General features: G+C 46.6%; 1 protein-coding gene across 2 annotated transcripts in view; it reads left to right on the top strand.

Annotated features, from left to right (window-relative positions):
• Adcy10 (adenylate cyclase 10) overlaps positions 1-21657 on the top strand; it is an 84915-nt gene that overhangs the window by 58672 nt on the left and 4586 nt on the right. Inside the window, exons 29-33 of one of the 2 annotated variants that reach the window (XM_041662633.1) lie at positions 531-648; positions 3683-3878; positions 5849-6037; positions 8665-8756; positions 9622-9843. In XM_041662633.1, coding sequence (XP_041518567.1) covers positions 531-648; positions 3683-3878; positions 5849-6037; positions 8665-8756; positions 9622-9646 — 620 coding nt within the window. In that variant the 3' untranslated portion in view covers positions 9647-9843. Of the gene's footprint in view, positions 1-530; positions 649-3682; positions 3879-5848; positions 6038-8664; positions 8855-9621; positions 9844-21657 lie in introns of those variants that run through there. The other variant, XM_041662632.1, reaches the window with a different exon arrangement.

Genomic DNA, 21657 nt, shown 5'->3' with positions numbered 1-21657 from the left:
AATGTACCTGCAACATCCTAACTCTCTATCACTGAAGCTCTCCAGTCAGTCTCTGCAGACATCTTATTTCCAGGAACCCTCAATCACAGTGATTTGGAAAACAAGTTCTTTCCTCTAAATAGCAATGAGTAGGTGGCCCCCACGGTAAACCAGAGGGACCAATCCAGAGTCTGTTCTCCACACACAATTCACAAAGGGGAGACACATGTTGCTACCAGTAAGGGACCTATGGGTGAAAAAAAAAAACCTGAGGATTCCTGGACTACCAGGACTTTTTATAGCTGGGCACAGTCTCTTCTATGGAATCGGGCTGCGTATCCATAAGAATTCAGAATACAACCAAGATTTTGGCAAACACGGGCCAATGCAGCAATGTGATTGCTGAGACCCACAGGATCCTCTGAATCCTAAAATGATCAGATACTATGTTCCCTGCAGTGGGAAATTCTATTGGGGACTAAAGACCAGAAACACACACACACTCCGCCATGCCATGCTACTGCAAGACACTCTGCTTCTCTCTCCTCTAGGCTTCATTTACAGAACATTTGAGGAATGTTTGGAATTCATAGACCACAACGAAGACAACAGAATCCTCAAGTTCCAGAGTGGTCTCCTCCTGGGTCTTTACTCCTGCATAGCGGTCTGGTAACAATATGTTACATACCATTTTGTTTCTAAAGTGAAAAAGTTAAATCCCAAAGAATAGTTCAGTGAAATACTTTAAAAGAAAAAAAAAAAAGCACATTGACCGTTTGCATCTGAGACAGTTTAAAGGTGCCAGGGACTATTCATCGAGAAGGCCTCCTGAGGGATCTGCTAGAAACCTTCAGCTAAGGACAGAAAAGTAGTTCTGTCTCTCTTGTCTCAATGGCAGAGCAATACAGAGCTTTCGGCACAGCCAGGAGTTTTGTGTCTGTGGGTTCGTGAACCTAGGAGAGAAGCTATGAGGTTTGGGGGAGAGTTGGGACTGTCCCCAGCATGTGGAGACTAGTCATTATTCCTGACACAGTAAGTGTAGCAACTGTTTACACAGGTTAGGCTGCAGTCAGTATTATCAGGAATCTAGCGACGCTGCAAGAAGATGTGCATGGCATTTGTGAATGCTGCACCATTTGATGGAAGAGTTTTGAGCATCTGTGGGGCTGAGGGCATCCTGGCACTGGGGGGCTACTGAAGGACAACTGGACCAGTTTCTAAGGAGTGTTATGGTTCGGGCACATGAAGAAATAGCACCAGTTGCCCGCATATATCTGCCCAGATCTAAACAGATGGAAAAACGTTATTTTGAGGTAGTGACGTTGGAGGATATGGGCTATATAATATCTGCAGGGAATAACACTAAGGCTCCAGTATTAGACCTAACTACTCTGCAGCAGGACATTGTAGAAACCGTGGGTTTCCCCATCAAGGAAGGCCTCTTCCTGTCCAATGGCGGAGAAATTCAATGCCATGTTCCCTGTCAGCTTAACTGGTTCTTACGATGGAGACGGCATAGGTACTGAGCAGGGCTTATCTCAGTTGCTCCCAAATCACTAACCAAGTCACCCCTTACTGGAGAAGTGAGAGGAACAGGGAAATAACCCCAGACCTTTGGCCCCACTGGAGTTGCTCACAGAGAACAGTCAGGCAAGAAGCACTGTATTAGCTTGATAAGCCTGAAGCTGGGACCATACCTTCAGAATGAGATAAACAGTACAGCCTCAAGGTAAATCAGGAAAAAACCAAATTCCATGTTACCTCCTAGACTGAGACCCTGTAATGGTAAAAATAAAGTGCTGCAGGTCCCCGAATGGCGGCAGAGGGCAGTGGGCCATGAGACCATGGCAGGCCACGAAAGCAACCAGTCCCAGGCAGGGAGCCGTATGGTGGGTGAGAGACCAAGACAGATAGGCACTCCATGCAGAGTGAACTTAGATATTTATTTAGTGGGTTATGGAAGGGAAGGAGAGAAGGGGGAAGAGCAAAGAGAGAGAAACAGAGAGGGGGAGGGGAGAGGTGGGGAAAAGAGAGAGAGGCAGAAGTTGCCTCTTTGGGAGAGAGACAGAAAGATCTCAGACTGGGAAGCAGAAGGAACATCTGCCTGCCTCTGGGAGTGGGCAGGGCCTGTCTCTTTCAGGGACAGGACAGACCATTACAGACCCCCCATCCTCTTTTCGATATCACATTATACACAGCCAGGTTGTCTAGTATGACTCATCAAAAGTTTTGTCATGAAATTAGAGCAACTCCAAACTGAAGTCGAATGACTTTTGATAAAAAAACATATTTGAAAGCGAGCATAGTGGTTCACTCCTATGCTCCCACTCCGTGGGAGGCAGAGGCAGAAGGATCAAGAGTTCAGAGGTGGAGTTGAAGACTAGCCTAGGCTACATGAGACCATGCTTTAAACACAAAATTAAATTACATAGGAGAACTTAACATCCAGAAAATTACCTGTTATGCCCAGATTGTGAGGAACATCCCCCAAAGATCACCATGGAGACCAAATCCATATGCAAAAGCAAAGAGTGTTTATTCAAGTTCAAGCCTGGACTCTCCATCTGTCGGATGCAGCAGTTGAGAGCCAAGTGCCAAGCCCAGGCAGAGTAGGGTTTTTTTTTTTTGTTTTGTTTTGTTTTTGTTTTGTTTTTTATCATAACAGAGGTTGGGGATGAGGGGATTTTCGGGATTCATGATCCTGATTGGTAGACATTTGTCTAGGGGTATCTTGGCAAAAGGCAAACAGGTTTGTCCTGGGCTCAGGGCATCTGGTGATCTTATCTAATGGTTGGAATGTCAGGTACTGACCCTCCCTGGGTGGTGTCAGCTTATGGCTTTTCCTGGAACCCGGTGTTGCCTGCCAGTAACATGGCAGCAGGGTGGCCAAGCTATTCTGGGCCCCACATTACCTTTGCCAGATAAGGCTCACTATCAAATTGGTACACCAGTGTAAGCTAGTAATCCAAGGCTCTGCCATCTCGCAATTGGGCTCATTCCTCACTGCTCTCGGTTCCAGTCGGGATGTTCTTGCAACAGTTGTGTCCCAAGCCAATGCTTCTCATACTTAGGGGCCATAAGAATCATCAGAAGAAGCCGGGCGGTGGTGGCGCACGCCTTTAATCCCAGCACTCGGGAGGCAGAGGCAGGCGGATCTCTGTGAGTTCGGGGCCAGCCTGGTCTACAAGAGCTAGTTCCAGGACAGGCTCCAAAACCACAGAGAAACCCTGTCTCGAAAAACCAAAAAAAAAAAAAAAAGAATCATCAGAAGGCTTGTTTGCTCAAATTCCTGGCCCTTACTCCCAGAGCCTGAGTGGTTTAGTAAATCTGGACCCGACCTGGGAATCCACGAGTGACACCTGCCCACCTGCAGGCCACCCTGAGTACTGCTAGCCCACCTCTCTTTGCAACTGGGGCAGCTTCCTCCACTCTGAAGTGTGTGATCTGCCTCACTTCCTAGAGCCCAGGGAGCATAAACAGATGGTGGCCAACACTCCACGTTTGCTCCTGAGGGCTCTGTTCCTCCCGAATCTCACGATTCCACCCTCTCCTTGATCCGTATCACCTACCCACCATTCTGCTGTAGCAGACAGGAGGCAGGTTGAGGGCCAAGGTACTGAAAGTTGACATCCAGAGCGATTTCTCAGGAAACCAGCCCATCCGGAGAGCCATACCGATTGCCATCTCTTCTCTGGCGATGCAGGTACGCCAGACTTCAGGAATGGCACAACTTCTACAAATTTTCCAATAGAGCTAAAACTCTCGTGGCACGAAGAACCCCAACAGTTCTTTACTATGAAGGAATCTCTAGGTACATGGAAGGGCAAGCCCTCCACCTTCAGAAGCAAATAGAAGAGCAAGCTGAGACCGCCCAGGCCAGTGGGATTGAGCTACTCAAGGTGAGGCTACTCCCTGCCTCCAGCACAAATTCTTCCCCTAGCATTCCCATCTACCTCCTGACTTGTCTGCTCGATACCGAATTTGTACCTATGTATGCTAAAAGTTTGTTTTTTAACCCTCTAAAAGAAAGACGAAAACGGCCGGAGAGATGGCTCAGCATGTAAGATTCTTGCAGCCAAGCTTGATGACTAGAATTTGATCTACAAGACCTACATAGCAGACGTAGAGAACCAACTCCTGAAAGTCATTCTTTGACCTTCACACATATGTTGTAGCACATGTGAGCACACACACACTCACACTTACACAATAAATGTAATAAAATTTTAAATAAAAATCAAATTGTTTTTAACTACTCTATTTAGGGACTGTAGGTTTTTTGGTTTTTTTTTTTTTTTTTTGAGACAGGGTTTCCCTGTGTAACAGTCCTAGCTGTCCTGGAACTAGCTCTTGTAGACCAGGCTGGTCCTGAACTCACAGGGATTTACCTGCCTCTGTCTCCAGAGTGCTGGAATTAAAGGCGTGCACCATTACCACTGGCCGGGACTGTAGTTTTTATACACTGTATGACACCACTACTCAAGTTTTTGCTTCATGTGTATATGCATATATTTTTATTTGTTGAAATTTGCTATCAAATAGACTATTGATGACTGGCTTCCCACCATTACATTGTTTTGCATATTACTGGGTTTTATTTTGTTTTGTATTTTAAAGAATCTTACATGTGATTCCTTCACTGTCCATAGGGGTCATCCTCCTCCAAGTTCAAGATTTTTTTTTTCTCTTCTTCTTTTTTTTTTTGGTTTTTTTTGAGACAGGGTTTCTCTGTAGCTTTGAAGCCTATCCTGGAACGAGCTCTTGTAGACCATGCTGGACTCGAACTCTCAAGTTCAAGATTTTAAGACAGCCCTTTGTGTGGGAACTGATGCTTAGTGCAATCATGCTCTTGGTCCATAATTCTTTTATTTTACATTTGATGTGTGTGTGTGTGTGTGTGTGTGTGTGTGTGTGTGTGAGAGAGAGAGAGAGAGAGAGAGAGAGAGAGAGAGAGAGGGAGAGGGGAGAGAGCTTGTTCATGCTACAGTGAACCCATGGAGAGAGGGAGAGAGAGAGAGAGAAAGAGAGAGAGAGAGAGAGAGAGAGAGAGAGAGAGAGAGGAGAGAGCTTGTTCATGCTACAGTGAACCCATGGAGACCAGTGTGGCTCCCAACTATGGAACTCGGGTTCCATGGTGGCGAGTGCCTTTGACCCACTGGGCCATCTCACAGGCCCTATTTAAGTTCTGTTATCTGAGCTTGAGTTAAGGACATGCCAATTTGTTGAAACGATTTACCTCAGGATTCATTTTAGGAAAGGCAATCTTCTCAATTGCTGGTACCCCACATCTCTTTATGTCCACACCGATTCCTAAACTATCACACCCAGGGATACTACAGATCTGCAGGATAGGCCAAGGTCTAAAATCAAAAGTCAGATTAGTGAGTCTTCAATAGTTTATGAACTCTCTTTCTTCCCACAAACCTAGGAAACTGACTCATTCCCATGAGTCAAGCAAAACCACAGGTACAGTATAAGGTGTTTCCAGTCATCTGTGGTTACTGGGGAAGCGATGGAGACAGGCCTCATTAATAGGCCAGGACTTTAAGCTTGTGACACCATGCATTGGTCTCTCTCTCTCTCTCTCTCTCTCTCTCTCTCTCTCTCTCTCTCTCCCCCTCCCTCCCTCCCTCCTATAGCTCCAGTCATCCTGGAATTTGCTGTGTAGACCAGGTTGACCTCAGATTCACAGAGATCCTTTTGACTCTGTCTCTCGAGTCCTAGGGAAGGTTCTTTGCCACCACACCCAGCCTTTGCCATGCTTTTTAAATGTGGGTTCTGGGATTGAGCTCCTGTTGACAAAACACTTCACCATCTGAGCCATCTGTATCTCCAGCCCCTGGTCATATTTGTCATTTGTCTTCTCTAGGCCTTAGAGAACCTTGTGGCTCAAAACACCACTGGCCCCGTCTTCTACCCAAGGCTCTACCATCTCATGGCTTATGTATGCATACTAATGGGAGATGGACATAGTTGTGACTTCTTCCTGAAGACAGCTCTGGAGCTTTCTGAGGCACAAGGAAATTTGTTGGAGAAATGCTGGCTAAGCATGAGCAAGGTACGTACCAGCAGCCACCAGGCCACTGTGTGTGCTGGGGTTATGTATGTGGGCGCTCACCCTTCTGAGGAAGCAACAGAAGTCACTTCTTAGTTGGGTTTTAGGCAGCATGGGAAGTCATTGTCTTAGTCCACTTGGGCTTACGAGGAGGCGTTCACTGCCCACAGTTTTGCAGGCTGGTCAGTCTAAGACTATGGCGCTAGAACTCAATATCTGAGGAGGAGGATCTCCTCACTGATGGTGCCTCTGGCTGTGCCCACACCAGCGGCAGGAGGAGCAGCATCCAGAGACAGCCCCACTCTGCCACCCAACGCCTGAGGACTTCCCTAGAGAGAACCTCCACTCAACTGAAGCCAGGATTCTTGACATTGCTGCTGAAAATAATCGGAGGCTAAATCCCTTAAACAGAAGTAGAACTGGGGGGCAGAAAGAGGAGGCTTAAACACGGGTTTAAGCAGGGCATTAATAGTGCTTAGAGAAAGGAGAGCACACACACACAACTTAATGTGAGCTTTTCAGGAGTGATTCATTTACTGTGGGATTCTGGTGGCCTCTGAAACTGCATTGTCCAAAGGTGGTTCCTGGACAGCACAAGTAAGCTAAGATTTTTTTTTAAGCTGTAAATTATGTTTATGGTCTTTTTTTTCCCCCCTTGAGGTTTCCAGAAACCTGCAGCTTCACAGCTTGGGAAGGCACAAAGGCATATTCAAAGTTACTTGTGGGGCTTTAGCATGGATTGTTACTATTTTAGTATTCATATTTAAGATCCTTGTATGGGAGAGGAAGCTCGCCTCCACATGGTAAGCTTCACAACCCATTCTGATAACAGAGCAGGCATTCTTAACTTCAACCAGACTCTAGAGCAGTGGTTCTCAAACATAAAATTTTTGTTGCTACTTCATAACTATAATTTTGTTATGAATTGTAAATACCTGATGGTCTTAGCTGACTCCAGTGAAGGGGGCGGGCAACCCCTGTGAAAATGTCATTGGATTCCCAAAGGGGTCATGACCCACAAGTCGTGAACCACTGATCTAGAGCAAGCAACTCCCTCCTTCCTAGTGTTCTCTTAATTTTCCCTGTCTTTCTGTTCTCCCTACTTTTTGCCTGTCCAAAGAGCTCCCATGCTCTTTTGTAAGGACACAGACCCCAAGGACCTCAGAACCGGATCTCCCCAAACCCTGGCTTTCATTACTATCACCTTAGGGGTTGGGCTCCAACATGTGGTTTGTGGTGGATAGACACACATTCCAGCCACAGTGATTCTCACAGACCTTACCTAAAAAGGGTCTGTATCTATAGCTCAGGACTATGCATTTCTTCTTACTCTTCAGAGAATTCCCTCATACAAACCCCCTTAGCACGGTCTCTCCCCATCTCTGTGGCTCCTTCCACTTTCCTTTTGCTTTCATGACTGTGCACATGGGAATGTTCAAAGATAAAACTCGGCTCAGCACCCAGCATGGTATTGTGAAATGAGTGACTACACGTGCAATTATGGGTACTTAATTTGAAGATGCATCCACGTCCTGCTAATTTATACAACGAAAATCATTTTCATCAGTTGTGCCTGTTAACGCAGGCTTGTAATCCCAGTACTTGGGAGGCAGAGCCAGGAGGATGAGGAGCTCAAAATCATTCTCAGCCACATGCGTGGAATCATCTCAGAGAGAGAGAAAGAGAGAGAGGGGGGGGATAATAATAATAATAATAATAATAATAAGAAGAAGAAGAAGAAGAAGAAGAAGAAGCGACAGCAGTGGCGGCAGCAGCCACCGCCAGGTGGTGGCGGCACACACCTTTAATCTCAGCACTCAGGACACTGAGGTAGGCAGATCTCTGAGTTTGAAGCCAGCCTGGTTTAGAGTGAGTTCCAGGACAGCCAGGGCTGTTTACACAGAGAAACCCTGTCTCCAAACAAACAAACAAATAAAACAAAAACAAAAGAACGAAAAGTAAAGAGATCGGTTGTAATAAGAGTGGCGGTTGTAATAAGAGTGGCGGGGCTGCGTCCCCGGCACCCAGCCGCCCACATGGCTAGCTCTAGCTTATGCCCCGAAATAATTACACGGAAACTGTATTCTTTTAAACACCACTTGGCCCATTATATCTAGCCTTTTCTCGGCTAACTCTCGCACCTGGACTAGCCCATTTCTTATAATCTGTGTAGCCCACGAGCTGGCTTACCAGGAATGATCTTAACCTGCGTCTGCCTGGAGTGGGAGAATCATGGCGGCTCCCTGACTCAGCTTCTTCCTCCCAGCATTCTGTTCTGTTTACTCCACCCACCTATGTTTTAACCTATGAGGGCCAAGCAGTTTCTTTATTGCTTAACCAATGAAATCAACAGATAGAAAGATGACCCTCCTCCATCAGAGATCATTCTTGCCTGTGGATTCCCTTGTCTTTAAAAGCTCAAAGGAGCCAGAGCTGTGTGTGGCAGTACGAGCTATAATTCTAGCTCGTCAGTCACAGAGGCAGGAGAATCAGCCTAAATTCAAGGTGAGCCCAGTCAGGGCTGCACAGTGAGACCTGTCTTAGAACAAAACATGCTCAGGACATGCGATCATTTCTGGAGTCTGACCACGAGCACTGACCAGGCCTTTGTTCTCTGTTCTTCCCCTCAGGAATGGTGGTACTCAGCCTCTGAGTTCATAGGAGACCAGTGGCTTCAGACCGTCCTGAGCCTTCCATCATGGGATAGAATTGCCTCAGGCAACGTAGCCCTTCAGGATGTTCAAAAGAACAAATTCCTGATGAGAGTGAATATCCTGGACAACCCTTTCTAATAATTCACAAGCAAGAGCAAAGACGGCAGTAAGAACCTTTTTATTCCCTTTTGTTTTGCCATAGTCCATTATTGTCCTGTCTTCATAGCCGGCCCCTCCAGGTTCAAACCTGGGACCAGATACCTAGAATCTTACACACCCCCTTAGCACGGGGTCAGCACGGGACAGCAGCCAACTTACTTTAACTTTGCATAGTTGCCCGTGCCTTCTCAGGCTGTTTGACCTGTGGTGCTCAGCCTATGCAAACTCCAATCATCTATATCAGGGGTTGGAGGGTTTCTGGTGTCCCTGAACGAGGGAGGGACTGACAGACTTGCAGTCCCAGCAGAACAGAGCCCATGAAGGGACAGTGCATTTCCATGTGGGAGGAGCTGGGTTCGAGCAAGAAAACGTTTAGTGGTTCTAAGAGCAGCTGCCCACAAGGATTCGGCCTTTCCCACATATCTTGCTGACACACAGTTCTACATACAACTTAGTATGTTGTTGTACTTTTGATTAGCATCTTAACTCTACCCAGGTGGGTGTGTTTCCGCAGCATAATAAGCACGGGTTATGTCTGAACACTGGCTTTTGCCGTAGCAGCAGAAAAGCTGGTTTTAGTTGGCCTCACTTGGGAGGCGTTTCCAGCCTTCAGAAGGCTTTCGGAGTCTTCCAACCCTCATCCTGTCCTGTTCTCCTGCCTCGACAGAGGAAAAACTAGTATCAAGGTCATGTGGCATCTTGTATTGCATATCACAGTACACACGCATGGATGCACACATGTGCACACCCATGCATACGCAGATACACCAGGCCAGGGGGTCAGAAGAAAATGTTATGAAGTTGGTTCTGTCCTTTCATCTGTATGTGGTTCCAGGGATCAAACCCAGTTCGCTCAGTGGCTACAAATGTCAAATCCCTGTTATGGTCTGAACTGGCAAGATTAGAAAGGACACAGTTTGCAGAGCCCAAGTGCAGCTTCCAGGGGTGACATCCCACCGGCACCTCGCATCTGCAGAAATAAATGCTTTAAGTAGAAACCGTAATTTTTGATGTGGGTATATTTTACGTGCTCCAAGTTTGTAAACATGTAAGAAACATCTAACTCACGATAGTATTCATCTTTATTTCCTAGACATAAAGGCAAGACTGTGTATCTTTTCTCCTGCTAATAATATAACTGGGTTTCACAGAGGAACTGGGACAGACCCCTGTGGTCTCACAAGGTTAGTCACAGGACCTAGCAAGCTGGCATCCTGGGAAGGGAGCGGGCTAGGACATGAGGCCACGGGGCTCTGACGTGAGCCCTGCCACAGCACTGTAGTTCCCATATGTCAGTACACAGGAGGAACGAAGAGCAAAGGTGAAAACAGCTCTCACTTTAAAGGGGGCAAGAGATGGTGCAAAATACAGGTGACGCACGGCCTGGGAACACAGACTTGAGTTCCAACATGGCACTGGGTTCATGAAGTTTTAGGAACAGAACAAAGAAAATCATGAATCAAGGCACTTTTCAAACACTGGTAGAAATGCAGGTTACAGCAAAGCAGAGACATCTCTGCGATGGCCTCGGAGGCTCCCTGAAAACGTTCTCAGCCTTTTTGTTGGCGGAAGATAGCAGTCTGTTACTATGAACATAATAAAGGTTCTCCACCTGTTAGTTACAAGGGTGTTAGGTCAGACACCAAGCCGGGAAAAGGACTGGGTCTTCCGGGAGCTAAAGAGCTGAAGATAAACTGTATTTAGGCGATGTAGCTGCAACATTCCACTTCCCTACAAACACTGAAGTTCTAATCTATCCATCAGCTCTCCAGAAGACCCCCAGATGCGTGCATCTTTCCAGGAACTCTGGTTTGCACTCTCCCAGGCTTACCAAGCATCACACTTTGTGCATGCAGGGACCAAATCCTAACTTTTCATCATCGCTAGCAAGGCTCATTTCTAGGATCCATACAGAGGAGGCTGAGTAGCTAAGAGGATAGTTGTCTTCAGGAGAGAGAAAAGACTGGTAAAGGGTTAGGAAGAAACTCCTGGATCATAGCATTCGAACCTACTAGCCATTATGATCTAGTGGCTTTTTTGTGCATGACCTAAGTGTGACACATAAAACAGGAGCAATACACCATAAACTAACCAAGTAAAGGTAGCAGAATAGGAAACAGGCATTTTATTTTATTTTAATTTTTTGGATTTTCGAGACAGGGTTTCTCCATAGCTTTTTGGTTCCAGTCCTGGAACTAGCTCTTGTAGACCAGGCTGGCCTCGAACTCACAGAGATCCGCCTGCCTCTGCCTCCCAAGTGCTGGGATTAAAGGCGTGTGCCACCACCGCCCGGCCGAAAACAGGCATTTTAAACAACCAAACTTTGCTAAATATGCAAAGTTTGGTTGTTTAAAATGCCTGTCAGCCCGGCTGTAGTGGCATACACCTTTAATCCCAGCACTTGAGAAATAGAAGCAGACAGATCTCTGAGTTCGAGGCCATCGAGTCAAGCGAATCTCTGTGAGTTCGAGGCCAGCTCTGATCTACAGAGCAAGTTCAAGGAAGGAAAAAGAAAAACCTAAATAAATAAATAAATAAATAAATAAATATTAGATTAACTATGCATCTTCTCCTCCTTTTACAGATATTTGTACTATATGAGCTATTTTATTTAAAATTGGATTATTAGGGGCTGGAGAGATGGTTCAATGGTTAAGAATATTGGCTGCTCTTCCAGAGAATCAATATTTGGTTCCCAGAACCCATATGACCGTTCACAACTGTCCGTGACTCCAGCTCCAAAGGGATCTGATGCCCTCTTCTGGCCTCTCAGGGCACCAGGCATACATGTGATGTACAAACATATGTGAAGGCAAAACACTCACGCACATAAAAACAACCTTAAAAAATTAAAAATTTAGAAGGCCTGGCATGGTGGCACGTGCCTTTAATCCCAGCATTCAGGAGGCAGGGACAGGCAGATCGGAGTTTAAAGCCAATCTGGTCAACATAATGAGTTTCAGGACAGCCAGGGCTATGTAGAAAGAGACCTTATCTCAAAAAATTAATTAAAACTAGAGTACTTAAAGCTATTATCTTCTAATTTTAGCTGAGAAAAGTAAATAGAAAATCGCATAATAGAAGAAATTAGATAACAATATATAAGGTTCCTTTAAATTTTTTAACAAGTCCGTCTTTTCCTCATGTGACAAAAATTATTAAAAATTTTTAGTAGTGACAAAAACAAAATATAAGACGTGCTAGTGTTGGACTCTAGCGTCCAAACACCGAGAAGGAGTCGCTCCCAGAGACCATCTCACACACCACAGCCGATGCAAAAGCATGAGGATTTTATTATTTCTGTCATGACAGGGTCCCCCAGCATTCGGGAAGCCGAGGGACCCCGAATAGCAGGTACAGTCAACTTTTAAAGGGGCCACAGAAGCAAGGGGGGTTGTTCTTTGACTATTCTGATTAGCTTATTCGAAAGGGCTATTACCAATAGTTGACTGGAGAGCTGTTGCCAGATCAGATGAGGTAAGAGGTCATTTTGACCCCGTTTCCCAGGGGACCGAACCAAAGCATACGTATATGGGTAATTGTTCAGGAACTGAGTACGTGTGAGTGTAGCTGTTAGGTCCTTGGTTCCCAGGGGAGGAGGGGAAGCACTATGGCACAGAGGCTGAGAGGATTCAAAAATGGCTTCAGGATTGTCTTAAAGTCTTACACTAGAAATTCTGACTTTATGGGCTTTATTTCCATAAACAGGTCTTATTATTGTTGTCTTTTTTTTTTTTTTCAAGACAGGGTCTCACTGTGTAGTTCTGGCTGTCCTGGAATTCACTGTGGAGACCAGGCTAGCCTCGAGCTCCCAGAGATCTTTGTGCTGGGATTAAAGGTGTGCGCCACTATCCAGCCTTCTTTTTATTTCAGGGATTAGAACGGGAAATGGCACTCAAGAAGGAGTTACTATAATGTTCTCCATTTCCTTTTCAACACCAAACATACAAACACTGTGAACATTTTTTTTTTTGGGGGGGGGGTTTCGAGACAGGGTTTCTCTGTAGCTTTTTGGTTCCTGTCCTGGAACTAGCTCTTCTAGACCAGGCTGGCCTCAAACTCACAGAGATCCACCCGCCTCTGCCTCCCGAGTGCTGGGATTAAAGGCATGTGCCACCACCGCCCAGCCACTGTGAACATTTTAACATATTTGTTTTGTTATTTTTAATGGAGGTGCACACAAGGGCAGGTGCCCTTGGGGGCCTTGGAACCCCTGGAACTGGAGTTACCGAGAGTCGTGAGTCACCCAGCGTGAGTGCAGGGAGCCAAATTCAGGTCCTCAGCAAGAGTAGGCCACTCTCATAACAGCTGAGCCATCTCTCCAGCCTTTTAAAATGGCTAATTTATCGTACCTCACATTTTTATTATTAAAAAGATCATCCAACCATGTTTAAGTAGGCTTCATCGCAGAGATGCAGAGATAGTTCAATATATGTAAATTGACAAATGAAACCCACCACATAAATAACTGGAGAGATAAAAACGGCATAATCACCTCGTTAGCTGCGGAAAAGCCTTTTGACAAAGTCCAACAGCCCTTCATGACCAAAGTCCTGGAGAGGTTAGAGATACAGGTTCACAGATCCTGTGTTCACAGGTGAACACAGGAAAGGCAGTTTTCAGCAAGCCCATAGCCAATATCAACTTAAGAAAAACACAAAGCGATTCTACTAAAATCAGGAACAAGACACACATGTCTGCTCTCTCCATACCTCTTCAATACAGTATTTGAAGTCTTGGAGCAATTGGACAACTGAAGGAGATCAAGGGGATGAAATGGGAAAGGAAGAAGTAAAGCATTTTCAGGTGATACAGAGGTATACGTAAGTGACCCTGAAAATGCCACTGGGGAACTATAGCTGATAAACATTTTCACCGAAGTAACAGGATTAAAAAACAAAAACTCAGCGCCCCACACAGGAAAGAAAAGAGGGACAGACAAGAATAGAAAAAACTAGGCTGCAGTTTGGAGAGTGTCTATTCTACATGTCTGGGCCCAGGTTGAAAATTCTCCACGTCTGAGACCACGTACAGGTTTTACAGGGATGCTGGCTGAACTTGGTTTCTGTCCTTGACTGCTTCACAAACCCTGGGCGTGGGTGCCTCTTCTTTGTGGCCAGCAGATGGCAGCACTGGATTTTGCTGTAGCCTTAGTAACCTTTCAGGGCAGTGCTCCAAGCCCTGTCTCCGACCAGCAGCCTCTGCTCCCCACAGGAAACACCCAGCCATTCTGGATCAGCCCTCACAGAATTATTTTTAGGACGAACTAGATCATCCATGATAACTTTAGGGACAGAAGAGAAACGCGATGACCTTTTATAGGTTTTGTTTTGTAGGTTTTCCCCCATGAATCTCACCTACTCTGAACTCCTACAGGACAGATGCTGTCTTTGCTACCTAGCGCTAAGCCCAGAGCTAGACATACAGGAGCTACTTATAGTAGGCGTTTAGGAGCTGCCTGTCAACTAATGGATGTATAAAGGATATTTGCTTTTGCTCTTTCTTCTAGCAGCCCTAGGAACTTAGTGTTTACTGAGTGACTGAACTGGATGACCTCACGGAGACCGACAGGAAGGATTTAACAGCTGTGTATTAGCCAGGCCCTTGGGCAAGGATACGGTGATGAGTAAGAAATGGTCTAACCTGTGCTTCCTGCCGTAGACCTGAAAACTCACTGGACCCGATCCAGTTGTTGAGTCTGTGCCCGTGGAGGAGAAAGCTCTTTGTGTCTCAGTTTCCTGGTCTGTAAAATGGGGCTAGCAGCACCTGCAGAAGGCCTCTCATAACGTGGTTAGCTGTGTGTGTTAATGCTGGCCAGAGAGCAAACAGACGGTTAAAATGCAGAGCAAGGGAAGCCTGGCACACACCGTGTTGTGGCTTTGAGAAGGGCTGGTGAAAGCCAGCCGAGAGGAGGAGGCCTTTCCAGGTCAACACACAGCATTTGATCCTGGAGCTGTCTAGGAGGTCTGGGGCCCGGGGTCCTCCCAGCTGGTCTGGAGAACATCCACCGAGCAAAGGGAAGTGAACAAGAGATATGAGGAACATCACCCGAGCCTTGCGGGCCATCGAAACCACTCAAAAGAGGAGTCTCGGGATGACTGCTAAGGAAATATGTGGACCACATTTCTGTTTTAGGAAGTCTATGACTTCTATACGAGCTACTGGGGCTCTACTCAGGGGATGTGCCCAGGCTAAGCAGGTGTCCTACCAGTGGGGTGGACCACATTTCTGTTTTAGGAAGTCTATGACTTCTATATGAGCTACTGGGGCTCTACTCAGAGGATGTGCCCAGGCTAAGCAGGTGTCCTACCAGTGGGGTGGACCACGAGGCCACCCAGATTTCACCACTTTCAGGATTGGAAGAGATCTAGGTCAAGATAAACACTGAGAGGTACCTCATGATGCAAGTCGGAATGAGGGTGGCCTGTAAAAGAGAATGGACTGGAATTCAGATCAAGGGTGTCGATGTGCGGGGTAGATCACAGGAGAGAGGAGGCGCTGAAGTCAGAGGTGGGCTTTTCGGTAAGAGTGCACGATCGGATACAGAGGCCAAGTGAGCTGAGGTCTAGAAAGTTGCGAGCATCCTGCCAATACTTGCTAGTTACAGTTGCCCCTGCATCTCCGGCCCCAGGCTGTCGACCCTAAATCCCACCTTCCCTGGAGTTGCTTGTTCATATTACTGGACCAGGTCTTAGGTCTCCATGCTTCTGTCTCTAGTAACCCCGATGGCTTTCTTCTGAGATATCACACTACAGGTCAGCCTGGAACTATGTAGTCAGGCTGATCTCCAACTCAAAAGAAATCCTCCTGCCTCAGCCTGCTGAACGCTGGGATAACAAGCTTGAGCTGTCTCACCTGGCTGTCCCCGGCCCTCATTATATACTCTCTCAGCGCTCATGAACTTCTACCTAAACATTTCTCCCATCTCTCTCATCTCTGCCCTCACTGCAGCTAAAAACCCACTTCCTTCATGGGTAATCCGACTCTCCAGTAAGTCACATTATCAGCTGGTTTCCCAATTTCAGATTTCCACCCTCTACCTGTGTAACTGGCAGAATTAGCTTCCTAATGAGCAAAAATTATCCCCAGGCTGGACCATGATGAAATTCCTAAGCTTATATTGTAAGGCTTTCAAGGCCTTCCCCTAAATCCCTTAAGGAGTGGGGTGGAGTAGGAGTGGGTGAGGTGGAGCAAAGAAGGGATGGGTGGAGTGGGGGTGGGGCGGGTGCTGGGGGTGGAGTCTTTGGAACCTGAAACAGCTCTTATTGGAGTTTTGGGTTTCTCTTCACCCGCTTTCATGCTTCTCTGCCTCCACACCCTCTTCCACCTGCATGGGCTGCCCAGCTGCGGCGTCTGCTCACTGAGGCTCAGCTCACTGCTGCGGTTGGCTCTAGGCTCTTTCCTCACTGGACTAATGGAGGACGAGGGTCATCGAGGGGGAGGGGCTTCTTCCATTATTCAGCTTTGTGTCTCCAGCACCAGACGGCCTCTGGCAAGCTCTGTCTTTCTCACAGTTACCTCAAAGCACCTTACAGTGTGGGGGAATAGGCCAGCAGGGTGAATGAAGGTTTACCAGGTCAAACCACTTTCAGAAAGTGGCGGCTGCCACCACCGTGAGACACCACCATCCCCGCCTCCAAACCTCATTCGAAGAGGAAGGGTGGAATTGTATGTGTGGTCTTTGCTGTTCGTTGGATTTGCCCCCTTGCTCTTCACAGGGTCTCTCTTTGTAGCCTAGCTTAGCTTAGAACTCATTGTATAACCTATTAACACCTGGGGTGAACGTCCTGCATCTGCCTCAAGTGCCGGAATTACAGGCAAGAGCTATTATGGCCTGCCTGCTTGCCTGCCTGCACACACACACACACACTCTCTCTCTCTCTCTCTCCTCATCAGTCTCACTATTTATCCCAGGCTAGCCTTGAACTTGAGATGCTTCTCAGTGCTGGAATTACAGGCAAGAGCTATTATGCCTGCCTGCACACTCTCTCCCTCCCTTCCCCCCCTTCACTCCGTCTCTTTCACTATATAGCCCAGGCTAGCTTTGAACTCAAGATGCTTCTCAGTGCTGGGATTATAGGTTTACTTCACCACATGTGGCTCTAGATCACTGGTTCTCAGCCTGTGGGTCCTTTTTGAATCAAATTTCATTTTACACGTATAGGTGTGTTGCCTGTATCTATGTGTGTGCACCCCATGCATGGCTGGTACCCACGGAAGGAAGCCAAAAGAGGGCATCAGATCCTTCACAGATGATGTGGGCTGCCATGTGAGGGCCAGGAATTGAGCTTAGATTCTCTGAAAGAGCAGCCGCTACTCCTAATCTCAGAGCCATCTCTCCAGCCTCAAAGAACCAAAATCGTTTCTTAAAATGTTTATTCTGTGAGAGTTTCATACATGCAGACAGTGTATTTTGATATTCACACTCACCCCAACTCCTCTTCCATGTGCCTATGGGAAGCACTTCTCAGATTCGGTGGGTTATAAAAGAATAATAATAATAAAAAAGACATGAAGTTGGGGCTTGTGACGTTATCCGCTGGAGCGTGGTCAACTGACCAAGGCCCACACCCCAAACAACAGTAGACCTTTCCTCCCTGGGAAGCCATAAACTGTCAATAGTTCTCCTCTCAGCTGGGTGGGGGCTTGTGCCCCCCCAAAGGACCCCCATTCAGGATTGTAGATTGACTTGATTTTGTGCAGGTATTATAGTGACCGAGTTCCTGAGGGTATGTGGTCCAGTCAAGGCTGACACTATTTTGTCTCACTCCTCAACCTCTTCTACAATCTTTTCACCCCTCTTCTGTGATGTCCTATGAGCCTTGGGCGGGAGGGGTATGTGACAGGCATCCATTCATGGGCAAGTACACCAAAAAACACGTTCTCTTGCGTTTTGCCCAGTGTGTCCTCATACCAACACCACATGAAGAAACTTGTCTAATGAGGACTGGAATGAGTTTAGAGATGACTTATTCAGAAGGAGCTTTGATACAGTGTCCATTTAGCAAAATTAATAGTACTAGGTTATCCCCTGGGGCCTTGCTCCCCAGCCTGGGGTTTGGGCCAAGGACCCAAATCTTGAATTTCCTTTTTTTTCTTTCTTTTTTGGGGAAGCAGGATCAGGAAGTGGCCAGTCATTTCCAGGCAAGAAGTAGCTCCTTCCTGTTCATTTCATTCTCTTGCATTTTTACCTCCTGTCCAACTTCAATAAGTCAATATTAAATTATGAACTCAGCCAAGAGCCTGGGGTCTGTGCCGTAGGGATTCATGGCAGGACTCTCAACCACATGACCTCCTTGCCAGAGACACACATCCCATTCCTTTAGTGATATGAGCCCTGTCGGGTGTTTCTGGCAGAAGCAGTGTGGTGCCTGGTAGCTGCCAATAACCATGTGTCGCATGGGTGTTCTGCATTCTTGGGACCAAGATCCTCTAACAGGCTTTCAAGACGTCCTCCCTCTGCCAGCACAAAAACCTTTCCTCAAGGAAAGTTTACAAGGAAGAGAGCAGGGACGTCCAGATATATTCTAAACAAACCTCTGGGGTACCGCTGGGCCAGCAAGAATGAGGTCAGAGTTTCCTAAATGTTCCATATTCTTCTTGTGGGTCTACTGAGCGTTCCAGAAAATTGTTTACAGAATGAATCTAAAGTTCATTTCATCGTGGGGCTGAAACGATGGCTCAGCAGCTAACGCATACACAGCTTATACAGGACTGGAGTTCAGTTCCCAGTACCTGTGCCTCAAAACTCAAACCAACCATGTGTAACAGCCCCAGGGAAGATCTGGGGTGCCCTCAGTCACCTGCTCTCCTGTGCACGTACCACCTCCCCGACATACATATCACTTAAAAATTAAGTGTCTAAAAGCTAAATAAAGAAAAAAATGTAGTGAAAGAACTTCAAGGGTTGATGGGAGAGCCTAGTGGTCAAAGGGTCCCGTCACCACAGCCTGGCGGGCAAAGGTTCTTGTCACTAACTTGAGTAAGACCAAAATTCAACCGCTGGCATCCACATGGTGGAAAGAAAATAGACTCAGAAAGGTTATCCTTTGACCTCCTCATGCGCACTGGGGTACACACACACGTGTGTGCACACGCAATAAAATGTAAGCTAAAGGTCTTTTTAAAATGGTCGAAGGCAGAGAAGGCTGTGGTGATAAGCAGAGTTTCAAAGCCAAGCCCAAGGAAGGCTGTCAACAGCCAAACCAGCAGTGGAACTCCCCGGAACAGGGGTCCAAAGGGTAAGGCGTGCACACAGGAGTCAAGTGAGAGACACTCTGCCACTCAGCGAAATCCCAGGAAGGTGGGAGCCCCTCCACCGAGACCACCCCATTATTCCCGTGTGTATTCCCAAGCAGCAGCAGCAGCAGCACACGGAAGAGAGCCTGGCAAGGTGGTGAAGATGAGGTACCAAAAGAGAAATGAGCATCTTTGGGTTTAAAACAAAATCATAATAAGTGAGAAACATTAAAAAAAAGAAAATTTCTGAATCAATGAACACGCACGCACATACACACACACAATACGGCTTATTAACCACCCCCATTTACCATACAATTTTAGTACCAAAGAAGAAGAAAGGCGGCAAGAATATGGTCTATATTTAAAGTTCAGTCTCTTTCGGAGAGAAACCGCCAGTCAAAAGCTGGCCCCTCTTTAACTTTTTGGTTTTTTTACAATCTTTTATTTTTATTTTATGTACACTGGTATTTTGCCTGCATGTATCTCTGTGTGAGGGTGTCAGATCTTGGAGTTACAAATAGTTGTTAGCTGTCATGTGGGTGCTGGGAATTGAACCCGGGTTCTCTGGAAGAACAGTCAGTGCTCTTAACCACCGAGCCATCTCTCCAGCCCAACTTCTCTTTTATTCCCCACACCTAAGCAGAGCCATGGTTCAGGGCCCAATGTCTGACATCAGTTAGTACCCTCCAAGGCAGACTGTCCACCACAGTGTGGCAGCCACACAGCTCTGACGACAAGGAGCAAAAGCAAGTGTGAGAATATTAAATTATGTCCAACTTCTTGCACCAGGCGTAGTGAGACAAAAAAAAAAAAACACCAAAACAAAACCAAAAAGCTGCCCACCCTTAAAGGCTGAACACTAAAGGCCACACTACAAAGCCCACCGCAAAGAAACGGATGCCAGAGCCAAGAGAGGACAATTAAGTTTCACGTCCTGTTTGCAGGAGGAAATGGAAGCTGGAAGCAGCAGGTCCCCAGGGACCCTTTGAGCCTGAAAGGTCTGTTTTCCCTCCTGGTAAACACGCCCAGTCTCCTGTTGATCCCCAAGCTCCCTCCAGCCTTTTGCTCCCAAATGTTTTTCTTCCAAACCACAAAGTCAGGCTTTCCTGTCTGCTCCTGGAGGCTTTAGGAAGGATGTGAGGAGGGAGGAGGCCTCAGGACCCCCCTGCTGACACTCTCAGATGTTAGGTCCCATTTCCAAGGGCCAGAAGGGCTGGTCCGACCCTTACAATTGTTTACAGTTGGCAGGGGTTTTTTTTTTCTTTAATAGTTCATAAGGACAAATAACCACAGAATTACTAGTGAGACCAACTGGGGACAGCCTAAAATGTCTGCTAGTTGAGAAGTGACTTAAAATACCATGCCACGTGGATAGCAGAGGAGTCCTGGTGGCTGCTTTACTGGCATGAGGCTTCGTTTGGCACCACGCTCTAAAGGGCAACGGAGAGGCAAACTGCAAGGGCATCGTGATCCCATTTTTGGCTTTAAAATAGACTTCCCTCATCCCCCACCCCGCAAGTCTTTCCTAGGACCTGATTTGAAGAAGCCAATTGTAAAAATGCCATCTTCACAACAAAGGACATTTGACTACACACTGGGAAATGGATAAAGCCAAGACTCTGGCTTTTGGAATGCATCTTCCAAAATGTGTATGTGGACAGCAAGATGGCTTGGAGGCTTGTTGCTGACCCAGACTAGTTTGTTCTGCAAGACCCATGTGGCCACATGAGAACTGGGTCACCAAGCTGCCCTGACAGCCACACTTAACACAGTGGTGTGCGCTAACTCTCACACACAGCAGACATGTTTTAATTTAACACGGCAAGATGATCTTGTTTCCCAAGGATGTGGTCGTTCTTTTTATTTTTTTAATTTGAGGCAGGGTTTCTCTGAGTAGCCCTGACTGCCCTGGAACTCACTCTGTAGACCAGAGATTCCCCTGCCTCTGCCTCCTGAGTGCTGGGAATAAGGGCATGTGCCACCACTGCCTGGCTTCCATATTTTTAATTAACTTTTTTAGGTTAGCACAGTAATAATTGGGTTTCATGCACATGCAACTATCCATCCTTAGATCTCACTTGCTATCCTTCCCAATGTCCATGATTCTAGTTTTTAAATCATTTAATATGTATTTGCTTTTGCCTGCCTGCCTGCATGTATGTGTACCATGTGTGTGCCTGCTACCCTTAGAGTTCTGATCTGGCCCAGTGTGGGTTTTGTTTCTATTTTTGGGACAATATTTCACATAGTCCAATTCCTGACCCTCCTGTCTCAACCTCTCAAGTGTTGGGAGGACAGGAGTGTACCATACCCCTGGTGGATGAGGGAGACTGATTTTACTCTTCTTTTATGCATGTTCAAGTTTTTTCAGAATAGCATAGTCTTGACTCTAAGGGAAGCAAGTGCTCAGCTAAATCCCTGCCACCATTTCTACAGCGCCCCAGTGCCAGGCTCCTTCTCTGCAAAACCACACGTTTCCCAAACAGGCAGCGTGAAGTCTGAGATCCTGCTGGCATCAAACCCACCTCCACTGCTTTCAGAATGAATCCCAGAGGTTCCCTCTTATCC

The sequence above is a fragment of the Microtus oregoni genome, unplaced genomic scaffold, assembly GCF_018167655.1.
Source record: "Microtus oregoni isolate MIOR12 unplaced genomic scaffold, Mior012 000013F_ref0000133, whole genome shotgun sequence".
NCBI lineage: Eukaryota > Metazoa > Chordata > Mammalia > Rodentia > Cricetidae > Microtus > Microtus oregoni.
The sequence above is the reverse complement of the archived record's forward strand: the minus strand, read 5'-3'. Positions and strand labels throughout refer to the sequence as shown.